Raw genomic sequence first — 15262 nt, 5'->3', positions numbered from 1 at the left:
GGGGGTCCATGAAGTGGAAGGCGAGCAGGTCGCGCACGCCGAGGGACTTGAGCAGCAGCACGGTGTTGGCGAGGTTGGTGCGCTGTATCTCAGGCACGGTGGCGGGCAGCAGCTCGTGCGTGTACTGTCGCTGCGTGTAGAGGCAGAAGGCCTTGCCGGGTCCCGTGCGGCCGGCGCGACCCGCTCTCTGCCGCGCGTTCGCCTGGCTCACCGGGTAGATCTTAAACAGAGATTTACATTTTTTTTTCTCGAAGACCATGCAGAATAGTACTCCAAAGACGGCAGGTGCATTTCCAGGAATCTGAATTGAGAAATCACTGATCTAACAACACATGACTTGAGATACAGACTTAAGACACAGCTAATGTGTCAGATGGCAGACTGTACTGACCTGAAGGGCGTCCATGCCGATCCTAGGGTTGTACACCTTCAGCTTGCAGTAGCCGCAGTCAATCACGTACATGATGCCATCAACAGTCAGCGATGTCTCTGTAATACAAGCGACAAGAATTACAGCGATCTTCCTACATTTTGCAAGACGCTTCTTTATTGATCCTTCTAAAGATAGGTCAAGACAAATAGTAAAAAACACATATTTTTGCAGAATTTATTGTTTATCCCCCCTGGCCAGTCAGTGTACCTGCGATGTTAGTGGCAACGATGCACTTCCTCTGTCCCGGAGGCGCGCGCTGGAATATCTTGGCCTGCAGGTCTGCGGGCAGCTGAGAGTAGATCGGCAGCACAGTCAGCGGCGGCGCGTTGTCCAGCTCGCCCAGACGATCCGTCAACACCTGCACACGATGACATTGAAACAATGTTGACAAGCTGGCAATAAGAACAAAGGATGTTCTTTTAAAAGGATTGTACCTCACAAGTAACTTCGATATCTTCTTGACCCGGCATAAACACCAGTATATCTCCGTCATCAGGCTGTAGATGGATTTGAAGAGCCTGCAAAACATAAATAAATCTTCTAGCTTACTAATCTTACTAATATTATAAACAAAAATATTTAGATGGGTGGATGGATGTTTAAAGGTATCTCCAGTATAGCAACATGAATCTCGCTGAAATTTGGCAAAGAGGAAGAACATAGTGTGGAAGAACACATAGGCTTTAAATTAAGTTTTGTTTTAATTCCGCGCGGATGGAATCACGCGCGATAGCTAGTACATATATAAAGAGCCAATTTACTTTAATAAAACATCTTAATATACCTAAGTGAAAATGTTCTATTTGCATATTTAAACGGTTAGCCGCTTTTTCCAAAAGGTCAGTATAACGAGGTTATCGGATCGATTCTGATTTGAATAGGTTGGATTTTGGTGTTGACGTCGGAATACTAACATAATCTATTTTATTCATATCATGGGTTTCCACTGCCGAAACAGTTGTATAAAAACATATCTTTACATCTTTTCAATGACAATAAGGGGAATTTGGGGGGGGGGGGGGGTTGGGAACTCGCACTTCCATATTACTTAGGACAAAAATAGACAAAAAGTTTTTTCCGTGTGTATATCGAATGGGAAATTTTATATTTTTCTTAAATGATTTTTCTTTTTTACACGTTAAACGCCACTCCAGTCACTGGTGACCGGATCCCTGCCTGCATGTAAGCGCCACGTAGGGCACCTGTGGCCTTATGTAGTTTTTTTTATATCTGCAGAATCCAGCTTCTGATTAAACCCTAAACAAGATATATTTTGTAGATACGACATTACGCATCTATTTCGAGCAAAAAGTTTTTTAGTGATTTTTTCTATTTCTACTATTGCGTTTAATGTGCTAATAAAAGTAATCCAGTGCAAATTGCTCCAGATGTAATTTTGTTCAATTTATTATAACAGAAGTGTAGTGACGAGTTAACAGGCACTTTACTAATGAAGTCACGTCGTAATGACTGGACCACACCAGGTGTCACTCGACTCAATTGTCACGTACAAAACAAGTCGTGTGAAGAATGCCATTGATTGTAGTTCACTTTTTATATAGATCTATAGTATACTAGCTGTCGCCCGCAACTCCGTCCGCGCGGGATTAAAAATAGATGTTGGCCGATTCTCAGACCTACTAAATATGTTAACAAAATTTCATGAGAATCGGTCAAGCCGTTTCGGAGGAGTATGGGAACGAAAATTGTGACGATAATTTATATATATTACAAGCGGACCCGACAGACGTTGTCCTGTCTACACGTCTTTAATTTGAATAAATTAATATGAAGTTAATATTTAATGAAAATTGTGAATCTAAACCATTCCGAGATCCCCTTGAACACACACAAAAAATTTCATCAAAATCGGTCCAGTCGTTTGAGAGAAGTTCAGTGACACACACACTCACAGAAGAATTATATATAAAGATTTATAATTGGATCGTATGATACATGTTGAGAAAAGCAATAACTTTGATATTTTTGATGTCGTCAAAAAGTTACTATTTGTTGCAGATACATACGGAACCTTTTTGCACTTCTTTTTACTTTTAATTTTTATATTTAGAACATTATTTCTTCCTTTTTCCATTCAAAAATTGCAGTTGTAAATATATCAATCAAACAGTTCGTGGTAATCCTTTTCCTTTCCTTCATTTTATAATGTTTTCATTTTCTCTTTTAACTTTATTATAATATTTTCCAAAGTTTATCTAAATCCGACCGTTCGTTTCCTTCTTCCTTACTATTATTATTTGATTCTTATGTAGAAGGTTAAAAAGCTATTTTCAGAACGTTTTATTTGTGGATTTGTAGTACTACAGGGCAAATCTTACTAATATTATAAGTGCGAAAGTTTAGATGAATGGATGTTTGTTTGCAGATATCTCTGGAACGGCTGAACGGACCTTGATGAAATTTGGCACAGATATTGAACATAGTTTTAAAAACAGACTACTTAATACTTACTATTAAGTTTTATTAATTGCGCGCGGACAGTGTCGCGACCGATTACCAGTAGTTTTATAATTTTTATATTTTTAGCTCTGTCAAAAGTAATTATTAAGTATTTTATAACGACATTTAGTTACTACACTTATCTCATACTTGTGAACCGTAACGAAGTCACGTCTACGTATCCGAATGAAATTGATTTCTCGTGTAATTAAATTTCGCGTTTTCTGAACTCAGGTCATTGACTTTAGCAAGGCTTTTTTTTACAGTATGTTGATAAAACTATATCGGTAGTTAATATTGACTAGTTATTGCTGGCACACTGTTAAAATTAAGCTAATATGAGTAATTTATCTAATGGGAGTTACATTTGAATCATAGAATATACATGAATTTAATTAATCATATCGTTTATTTTTATGTGGTCCATAACTTTTTTTTTATATCATAAGGTGGTAAACGAGCGAGCGGCCACCTGAAATCGCTGAAATAGCGAAGTAACCGTTGCCCATGACATACGCAATTGCATATGCGTTGCCTACCTTTAATCGATAGAGGAGAGGATGCACAGAAAGAAAATATTTTCCCTTCCCTTGCATCCTCTCATCCGGAAAGTCCACTTCCACTTCCCATCCTTTCCTTATAAAAGGGTGGGAAGGGAAAGAGGACTAAATTACGCCTCCGGGACGCACACTCATCAGACGAAACGCGGGATAGCTTCCACTTGACGCCTGTCTTCTGTATGGTCGTGGTATTTCACCTGGCGAGCCGGGACAATTCGTGCGAACATGTTAAAGCGGGCTCTACCACTGTATCCACTACATCACAGATACTTGATTCTATTTTTAAATTGAATATGTTTCTTATAATGACATGAATGTGATACTAATATGTATCTTACTAATATAAAAGATTTAGATGGATAGACGGATGGATGTTTGTTACCAGAACGGCTGCATGAATCTTGCTAAAATTTAGCATATAAATGAACACCATAGCGTACAGTTTTTTATGCGTGGACAAGGTTGCGTGCGACAGCTAGTTTTCTCATAAATTAGAAATTTACGATGAAACAAATACGTACTAATAAATCGTATAAAGTTCAATACTCTTATAATTAATTTATACGAATAGTTAACCTCTTTACAATAATCGTGCAACACGTATCCACGCGTTGTGACCGTGACAATATCTGGTTATAAGTGGAAATATCCAGAAATATGTAAACAGTATCATTTTTCTCCATCAGTTCTGAACAAGTTGCAGTTGGTTAGTATCAGATATGGACAAGGAAGGTAATTAAATAATTAGATACACTAGAAAGGGATATCCGGATAGTTATGTCGACATTACGTATGGTTTAGAACGTGATATTTCATCTTAGGTTTACACGGTTGTGAATTACTTAATCACAAGTTCACAATCAACTTACGAATGTAACTATTTTTTTACCATGAAATTGCACTGTTAAGCTAATTCCTAAACCTTTAAAAAAATCTTTTTTTATATGTTTCCATAGAGATAGAAATGTTTCTTTAGTAAATAGACAGATCGCTAGATTGATCATTTTAGCATATCTTAAATGTTGTTAGGTTTTAGATTACTTTAAATTTAAATGGTATTTAAAACGATCTGAGTTTGAAGTCAAGTTCTTAATGCGTGAGGATTTACCGTGGGTTTCAGAGTCCAAAATCTCTATATAAATCATATCGTCAATATTTTTGACAAAACAGACATGACAATATGTTTTAAACATGGATTTTAGTATCAGAAACCCACGGTTAAGCTCTAAATAGAATCATAGGAATTTACGTAACAAAATCGAGATTTTTTTCCATGGATATCTTTCCCAGACTTTACCTCTAGTAGAATCTTAGTTCACAATATTACGTAACTAGTCAGTTAAAACACAATAGGTGCAGTAGACGAATAAATTACACAAAACATAAATACAGGATGTCAATTAGAGATATGAATAATATTAATTAATTAGAATATAGAACTTTATAGAACTATGAATATGTACTAAAATACAATACCTAGGATCAAGTTACGTACAGTCTAGCCTAGACGGTGGCATTCTTAGGCCAGTTTGTTGGTGACACAGTGTACAATAAACAGTAAGCTATTTGCGAAATAAATTGTTTCTGAAAGTGCAAGAGTTGAATTTTATCAAATGGTATTGATGCACAGATGAAAAGTTGCTAGTACGTTATGAATAACGGTTACATGAGAATGTAACCAGTAAGGTATTAAAAAATCCTACAATATTCCAAGGAAAAATACGAATCGCTTGTTACTGGAGACTTTAAAGTGGTTCAATGCAAAACAACATTGGGCTTAGTACGAATATTTGACAATCGCCATTGCATCGTCATGTATAAAAACTGTATTAAAATTTGTTCAGCACACATATGAGATGTAAAGTACACCAAAAAATCTCATACTATGTTTGACATAATTGACGATGACGATACGAAGGCGCTTGTCACAAATATTCGAGCTCAGCCCACATGAGGTGATGTACCAGTCAAAAAAATCAGGCTAGTTGGGGGAGACCTATGCCATTGGGCATCTCATGGTTTAACAAGCAAGCAAGCAAGGCTCTTGTCAATTGGGCAAAAATAGTTCTTCTATGCCAAACTTTCCCTTGTGGGCGCTGCAGGTCTCAAGTTGCGGGTTATAGTAAAAGTTTCGTTTAGAAGTCTCCGTTAATATACATATATAGGTTACAATAATTAATTAATTTAATTTGAAGTTATAGTGGTTTTTAAATATGTGAAAATATGGGGGCGCTAAAAAAATATTTATTCACAAAGTGGGCAGTAGACAAAATAAGTTTGGGAACCACTGTTCTATGCTGTCTTTCTAAATTGGTATAATGTGTAAAAAATACTGGCCAGCAATAATATTCATTAGTCACGACATTAATATGAAAATATCAAATCATAGCTTATGACGTAAGCAGAGATGTAGGTATACAGATAAGAATGATTGCCAGCATTCACGTAAATTTTAATGTCAATATAGTTCTTTATTTAAAAAACATATGATAAATCAATTACAATGATATTCAATTAATGTACAAGATTTTATATCTTGTTCTTTGAATTATTTCTTAACGCAATTAATCAGTGTAGCAATATGATATATTATTGATAAAATAATTATTACGTATTAACATTTTCAAGTTAATGTTGACGATATTGGCATTTTAAGAATGAGTAAGACGTCAAGCCTACCCTAAATTTGCGGTTCACCACGCTAACACATTGCCGATTGGTTGACGTCACAAAAATCTTTGATTCTCGCTGATATGTGCACAGATAGGTTACACCACGATGTTTTCCTTCACCGTAAGATCAGATAAATGATTACGATATCGATCAAGTGGTACTGCTGTATTGTCGTAGTCTGTGGTCAGTGTCAACGAACTGCGCTCTCCGACCGCTTTACTACGCCGATACGCAATTCACTAGTTTCTAATAATCTCCAATATACTGTGACTAGACTCGTGTTATTTGATGTACTTGAAGAAACTAATTTTGTAGGTTCCCAGGATAAGGTTTCCATTATTTTTGCATACTACGAAGCAAACGTATAGATCTATAGATGCCGCCCGCGATTCCGTTCTATGTGCCTATGTTTTATTCCAGACTGTTTGCCACATCTACGCCAAATTTACCGAGATCTGTTAAGCCGTTCTGGAGATACCTTCTAACATCCATCCATCTAAAAATTCGCATTTATAATATAAGATATTAAGTAAGAAGTAAGGTAGTAAGATAGATGTAGAAGGTTAACGAGCGTGTCGATAGGAACTATAAGATTGCACACTAAGCCTTATTTTAGTGATTCATATTCTATAAATTCAATCGGCAATGTATGCCTTACAAAACTAATTATCAATTGTCTCAACTTTTAAAGCTAGAATGAGAGAGATAGAGGTAGTGCAAACGGTGTCTACCAACCTGTTTAACAGCGCCATCTACATAGTCCTCACAGACGTTCTTAGAGAAGAATGTCTCAACGGGAAAGGTACGGCCTGGGATGGTAAAGGTGGGCACGTTGCCAAAGAACGAGGAGAACTTGGTGGAGTCCATGGTGGCTGACGTCACGATCAGCTTCAGGTCCGAGCGACGGGCAACGACCTGAAAAAAGCACAAAAAAAATTATTCCAAGTTACTTCTTCGTCTACGTCTACTGACTTTATTAATTTAAATAATCGACGCATTCTAGAGTCGTAGTCTTACTTATTGAAGTTTTAACATGAGCGACACTATACGACATCTCTTAGTGACCAATTAAAGAGTCGACTCTGAGTACCGCTGGTAGTGTATAGATTTGATCATAAGTAGAATTGATTTTGACTGGTTTACGATAAATATGGAATTAAAATAGTTTACAGTTTCGGCACAACTGCAGATTTTTTAAAGTAGAATTTAAAGAACTATTTAACGAACTTGCGTATTATGGATTTTTTTGCCAATCTCAAGTTTTTAGTAACATTAAGATCTTGTATCACAAATGAACGGGAAATCGAGTAAACTCAAGGACAAACATTGTTATAAATCTATTGAATTGTGTTTTTGCGACAAAAATACTTTTTTTTTACAGTAAATGTAAAAAGTTTTTATTACAATGAGATAAATTATATAAACACAATGCAAAAGTAAACTGACGAGTTTATAATATTTTTTTCTAGGATACATCCCTTATCGTGGGTTTCTGAGACCAAAATCCCCGTTTAAAACATATTATTATTCTTGTTTTGTCAAATATAATGTCTGGGATGACGATACGGTTAATACAAATTTTGGTCTCAGAAACCAACGGTTAGTCGTGAGACTATATACTTTTTTATTTATCATTATTGATTATTGATTATTGATGGTTGGAAAGTATTCATTTATTCGATTACATAACTTATAGACATTCACTGATACGTAACAATTCCAATTTATAACCACTATAAATATACAGTCAGTCGCTTATCTTTTTCTACACGTTTTTGTCCAGAGAACCGAGAAATTAAATTACACCCTTATATTACATTTAGGTTTTTACACAAAATGTATATTAAGATTCGATTCCATTCCGTTTACTTAGAGGCGCTAGACCACACTCGTTTGCGAAATAAAAAAAAGCCTTACAAAAACCCGGACACCGTTTATTTTGGTGGGATACGCAATCAAAAAGCCTAATTATATCCGACTTTATCCGGACGCGTGGCAACCCTATCTCCAGATAACACAATGAAGAGGCCTAGTGTCAAAATGTTTTCCAATCCTTTATTTTATACTAATGATTTAAGAAAAATAAATGTGTACACTATAAATAACATTTACAAATAACTCGGGACAAAGTTTAACCAAGCGATAAAGGACGTGTTATTGTAAACAAGCTTTCATTGTGTCTGCAAACTCTTTATCTTCCCAAACGTCCGGGTTCATACGGGAACATATCCATAACAAGGAAACCAGTAAACAAACAACAATGCAAAATTATTTTTATATTCGACTTCCTAACAAATATATTGAAAAAATCTTGTATTAATTATTTTAACTTACAAGATGCGATATTGTTTATTGGTTTAGCGTTAATCGATTGAAGTCGGGACGTGTTGGTAGTATATGTTAGTCACTCCATACCATCAGGTTGGGGCACGTGTCTCAGTAATAAACACACGCGCTGCGCTGTCAACAAGTAAACCGGCCGACATTGACCGATAAATCGGACTTTGAATCAGAATATCACACATGTTATTTGTGACCCTTTGTGTACCGAGGGCACAGAGATTTTAACCTTTCTATTTAAAGACGATGAAAAGGTTCATACGTATCAAGTTTTATTGGAACTTTTGCACTTTTGTCTCCGATTGTACATACCTGCAAGGACACTGGTGCACAAAAGTGTGAATATTTTTTCTGCAAGGACACTGGTGCACAAAAATGTTTAATATTATTTCTGCAAGGACACTGGCGCACAAAAGTGTTTAAAAATTTTACTACAAGGACACTGGTGCATAAAAGTGTTTAATACTTTTACTACAAGGACACTGGTGCACAAAAGTGTTTAATATTTTTTCCATTAACTGATTCCACAGATTATATTTTTTTACTGTGACTTAATGGCATTAAGTAGTCTGTAGTGTTATTACTATGGACGCCGTCGCGTCGTCGGACGTCTAAATAGTCCAAAGACATCGCAGTGAAATAATGCGGCAAACTTATGTTGCACATAAATAGAAGCGATATGTGATAAAACGTTTCTGTCTAGACACCATCATTGTGTAGTCACAGACGGTCAAATAGGTATTTCTTATTTCTACAATATTTTTAATTTTTTTTGTAAAAAAAAAATAAATAACTACAATAATCATTAGAATTTATTTCACATTAGTAATATATACTCCACGCTATGTATATGTACTGTATTATATAAGCGACCTCAAGCCACAAGCTGGGTCAGGGAGACCCTTGCATACTTTGTATTCATACCGAACATATTGTTACGACTAATCCATTCCAATCCATTATTTTTGGTATTACTATGTAAGTAACGATTTGCTAAAATTTACTAAATTAATTGACCTTTTTTTAAAAACCAGAGCAACAATATCAAATACTCATTAATTTAAAAACATGAACAGAACAAACAAAAAACCGGTTGTCTATTTTTACTACGGATTCTTCGCATCGGGAATTTGAAGTGCGTCTAAAAATTCTTCCGATAGCCGTTATTACGTATTGTTTCGTGTTATATCAAGGTCACAAGATGTATAGCGAGCAGCTGTCTAGACCACCGGCGCGGTACCGTAAGCAGAAAAAATTAACAATAAAAAAAATTGTGCATATCATAGATAGACGCGAAATCTTTAATATTAACTGAGCTCCTAGATTATATATTATATGGTTAAAAAATATTTTATAGCACCAATAATTATTTAGATAAAAAGGACGCAATTGGAAGACCAACAGACGATTTAAAGAAATTTTAATGAAAAAGGTGGTACTGTTGAGACGGACAGAGAAGTCATAAAGAGAAACCTCCAGAAGATAGGCTCAACTTAGAACTTATTCAATAAAATGTTAATATTAACAAATTGTACTTTTTTGCAGACTATACAATAAAAAACGTGGTCTGGACGAGCCCCCAGACCACGCTTGTTCGAAATTAAATCAGTTCGTCGTTAGTTCGTTATTCAAAAAAAGAAAGGCACCTCATTGGATAATTTTAAATTAGGAACGAAGTTGATAGCAGATGGCGGGACAAATCAGTGTGTAACGGTTTTTAGTATTTGTTACGCACTTTATAAAGTATTGATAATATATTCTGAATTTATTTAATGTTGCCAGTATTATTTCCATAGTATTACTAAAGAAAAGAAGCGCAACTTATGGCGATGAAGGTAAAAAACTGAACGAAAGTGGCTTTTCGGGTTTCATATTAGATTTTTCAGTAATGACATTATTGTTATTATAATCGATGCGTCTGCGATGGCGCTTGATGACGTCAGAGATGCGTCAACGGATGTCCAACTTCAGACCATCCTACACAATTCTGGCATCTCACATGGTAAGATGACGTCAGACCAATCACATGACCAAAAAAGCACGACTTAATGTAATCGATTTCACTACTTTAATAGTCAGAATTTAATAGTTGACTTTTTTATGAATTTTACAATTCATATTAACTTGTAAATACTTTCTTGTGTAAACTCAACAAGAAATATGTCTACTTTTCAAAGAACGAGAGAGAAGCAACAACAAAAGAAAGTCAAACAAACTGATTAAGTAGTCTTACTTAGTATAGATTTTACGCACTTAAACTACTAAAGGGCATCCTCAATGACCATTTAATACCGCAGAGTATGACAGACTTTGCTTAAAGAACAATAAGTAGTATGCTTCCGAGCATAACCACACACTTGCAGTATAATTTTTTTTTTATAACAGAAGGGGGCAAACGAGCTGCGGGAACACCGAGGTGTTCAACGACGCCCATGGACATCAGCAATACCAGAGGAACCGCAGATGCGTTGCCGGCCTTTGAGGTGGTGATAGGCTCGCTTCTTGAATTTACAGCAATAGAAATATCTATCGTGGTTCCTGATTGAATATGCGAGTGAATCTGTTTTATGCAGTTTGGTTACAGTTCGTCGGCTTTGAATTCCTATGCAGATTTTCAATTGTTACGTATCACTGCGCTTGTGACGTCACAATGACTTGCTATATAGATGTTACATTAGAAAATAATAAAATTCAATATGGATATAAAAATTTACAATTAGAAAGCTACAAATTATTTAAAGGTCTTGCATATAGGGAATTTCTAAACTTTCTCACGGCTGGCGCATAGGCGATATTCAAATATTTTGTTTTAAATATACACTGTCTATCGATCGAACAAGCGAGTTAGATAAATATTTGAGAATGAAAGTATAACATGAAAAATACGAATAACTAAGCTTTAAGAAATCATAAGAAATTCAATATTTAGGTATATTTTGGGCGGATTGACAAATTACATAGACATCAGGACATAGCAAAGAAATGAAGAGAAGGAAAAGCTAAGAAGAATTGCTTTCCTAACAACTAAACGTCTTGTTAAGTGTAGAATTAACAATCTGCCAAACACGTGGCATACTGGCCAGAACCTTTGCCTTTTTGATTATAAAAAAGATAGATGAAAACAGAGTGAGGATCGGGCGGGAAGTTAACAACCAGAGCTCCGAATAGTGCTCAATTATATAATATTGTAAATAGTTTTAATATAAGTATAAACAAAGAATTTTCAATTTATATACGTCATCTTCTTGATACCTGGTCAGAGATACAAAGATTTTGAAGGAGATATAAGAGCTGTTTTTTTTTTCAAATGAAACCAAACATCATGAATATTGATGTTTAGTTACGCGTTGACATATTCTTGCGCTGTTTATCTATGTATTTTTTTCTTTTTATTTATAATTGTTATGTGTTATATACTGTTATTATAAAATATGTTATCGTGTAAACTGTTATGTAAAGTGTGTATAGTGTCAAATTGGTTGTATACTGTAATGATGCTATGCAGTTTTTAAATAAATAAATAAATAAATCATGTGAGTTTTATTTACATAACAATGTGTAAATAGACATGTTGATTGTAAATAGATTATGCTCTGACGGTTGTAATCGCTCAGTGGCGCCGGCGCCGACTCCCTTGATTGATCGCATTGATATGTGATACTGACCTATAAATGTATCTTTTACCTTGAAGATTACATTAAAAAAAAAGTTTACCTATTGTGTACCGCCTTCAATTTGCAGTTTATTAAAATGTCCTTTCATCTCACTTTATTATATTAATATTATAAATACGAATGTTTAGAGGGATGGATATTTGACTAATGGTATATCCAGAAAGCCTGCACGAATCTCGCTGAAATTTGGCATATATATAGAACACAGCCTGGATAAAGACATAGGTTTAAAAAAACAAAGTTTTTTTTAATTCCGCGAGGACGGAGTCGCAGGCGACAGCTTGTAGCGTATATATTGAAATAACAGATGAATGATAGGTAGTCATTAAATGGTCAAATACGTAGACTTAAGGTCTTATTTCCATTCCTTTTCCTCGTCATTTTTACGATGATAAATAAAATCACTGAAATATTTTTTCACTTGTTATATTAAGGAATGTCGTGCTAAGAATAACGAATGAAAAAATAAACGTGGGAATCATGTGACGGGGTTTTACGAGCTTTAGTTTATAGTGGTGTGATGTAAACCAGTCCCACGCCCACCACTGGGGTACGTCGTGGGATAGTTTATATACTACTTTAGTTTGAAACTAAAAAAAAGGGAATATCAATATCTTCAGTTAGGAGGTTTAAAGAAAGGTAAATAAGATGCTAATCTTCTCCGCCGCGAAAAATTAAAATACACTACGAAATAAGTAGAACAAAAGCTACGCCTGCAAAATTTGCAGCCAAAGCATTTATTCCTTTTTGTATTGATTTGGAATTGGCTACTTTTCCAATCAAAAACTAGAGAGCAGAGAAACTATTTATCGCTTAAATATGGATATGGACAGTCTATTTCTCTGTTTCTCAAACAACAACATAACAGTGTTTTTAATCCGTACTTCGATATCTGATCGATGGAGGAGTCACGTTTAAACGCACGAGCGGTCTTGGCACACCTCTGAAATACTTAATATGTGCGAGACAGTCAACAATAAATTATTAAAAGCGTAAACAATTGCTGGCAGGGGATTATAAATTGTGAACAACAATATAACATACCACTAGTTAGCAAATAAGCACAATTATATAACACTAGGTGTCGCCCGCGACTCCGTGCGTGTGTTTGTCAAAAAAACAAAAAAAAATTAGGGGTGGACTACCCTTAACATTTAGGCGGATGAAAAATAGATGTTAGTCGATTCTCAGACCTACTCAATATGCTCACAAAATTTCATGAGAATCGGTCAAGTAGTTTCGGAGGAATATGGGAATGAAAATTGTGACACGAGAATTTTATATATAAGATGACTAGGAATAACAGAATGTTTTCAAGATATAATATCTGCATATTGGCTCGTTACGCCAAAACAGTTATTTTAATATGGTACGATCGCTGCAGTACCGTTTTCATTTCTAGAAATCGTTGTAAACAATTAAAAACATTGATCGCAATTAAACTTCAACAACAGCACGTATCGTAAATTACAAAGCAATGAACATACAATGAAATGGTATGAATAGGGACGTAGTCGTGTAAAATGTATCGATATTTTTTGACATATTAATCGACTTTAACAGTCTTTATAGCATGTGTAATCTTATTCTCTTATTTCATAACTGGCTAACATGCATTAGAAGAAAAAGGTTTTTTCTTTTTAATAAATGTATTACCAAGTGTTTTATCGATAAATTGCAGTATCCGGCACATACCTAGTATGCATAATGCATTCGTTATGCGCATTAAAGCTGCGTACGTGGCGTTCTATTTATAAATATCAGGGCGCGTACACACCGGCCCAGATCGTGAGGTCGGTAGTTAATTCACTTGTTGCTTGTAAGAAATGTTTCGCTGATGATTCTCTTCACTTTTATTTAGTTCTAAGAACTGTTATAATACTTAAGTACAAGTACAGAAGTAGATATAGAAATGCTTCACATAGGTCTGTAAAGTGAGATGACAATCGATAAATACGGAATTATAGAATCTGTAATTCTGAGAAATAGATGTTACTTCATCCAAGTCTATTAAAATCAAAGGTTAGAGGGGTATAGCGGTAGAGATGTGACTATGAAGAGATGGATTGCATGAGAGGAGACATGATTATGGGGGTGACGACGGAGATGACGGTAGATAGATTGATTTGGAGGACAAAAACATGGTGCGCTGACCTTACATAAGTGGGACAAGGTCAGGGAGATGATGGTCAGTAATATAGCCAGCCAAATATAAATCTAGCTTTTTATATTATACAATAACTAATACGTGTTAACAGTAATAAGTTATGTTACTACGTCTTTGTATACACATTTGAAGATGCAAATCTTAAAACAAAGAGACATCAGAAAGTGAAATACGTTGGTTGTGTGTAATTGACAAAATTACACGCAATTAAGTAAAGATAATTGTTGGTTGAGGGTAATTGTACACGTACGAGTTAATTATACATAATTAGCAATACACAAAATTTCGGTGGCGAATGCACGCTTATCAATGTGTAATTAGTACACAGGCGATAGTTAACTTTAGTGATGTACTATTGTATCTGATATTGTTCTTGAAAACGTATTTTTATTTACCTTTGTACTAGCTTTTATTATCATATCAAAATTAGAACATTTAATTAAAAGATTTGTCTTCTATCGCTTTAAATATTTAATTATTTTAAGTAAAATTGAATTTGGAAAACTAAAAGCGCTTCTGTTGTCTCTATCGTGTTAGCTTCTCCAGATCTTCTGTCATTTCAGGTGTCACTACCTTCTAAATCCAGTTCCCTTTCTCGCAACGTATTCTTCTCTTTCTTGACTTATCCCTACCGGTTTACCCCTCAACATTAATACTTAAAAATTCATGTCTTTATAACATCCCTATACATGCCACTAACATTTAATGTTACAAAGATAATGTAACTATCAGGACTGGACATAAAATAGGAATGCACAAATTCGTTATCAGTATTAACTATGTTTTGACATCCTTCCGGACAAAGTGTACCATTTTAATATAACTTTTATTTTACATTCTTCTATTAGTATTGATATTATAGCAAATTTATTGTTTACTAGCCTTCGCCTGCAACTCCGTTCGCGTGAATTAAAATAATCTCTAATAAGTAGCCTATGTGTTCTTCCAGACCTGT

General features: G+C 35.0%; 1 protein-coding gene across 1 annotated transcript in view; it reads right to left on the bottom strand.

Moving 5' to 3' along the window:
• The window catches only part of LOC106121244 (ATP-dependent RNA helicase l(1)G0007), a 9195-nt gene extending 2158 nt beyond the window's left edge, over positions 1-7037 (bottom strand). Inside the window, exons 1-5 of the mRNA XM_013316799.1 lie at positions 6862-7037; positions 868-951; positions 641-791; positions 392-489; positions 1-220 (exon numbers count right to left, since the gene is read on the bottom strand). The exon at positions 1-220 is cut by the window's left edge and continues 3 nt beyond it. Coding sequence (XP_013172253.1) covers positions 1-220; positions 392-489; positions 641-791; positions 868-951; positions 6862-6993 — 685 coding nt within the window. The 5' untranslated portion in view covers positions 6994-7037. The remainder of the gene's footprint in view (positions 221-391; positions 490-640; positions 792-867; positions 952-6861) is intronic.
• Positions 7038-15262: the final 8225 nt, after the last annotated feature.

Source organism: Papilio xuthus, unplaced genomic scaffold (assembly GCF_000836235.2).
Source record: "Papilio xuthus unplaced genomic scaffold, Pxut_1.1 DF826945.1, whole genome shotgun sequence".
In the NCBI taxonomy this organism is placed as follows: Eukaryota; Metazoa; Arthropoda; class Insecta; order Lepidoptera; family Papilionidae; genus Papilio; species Papilio xuthus.
This window is presented reverse-complemented; position numbering and strand designations above follow the sequence as displayed.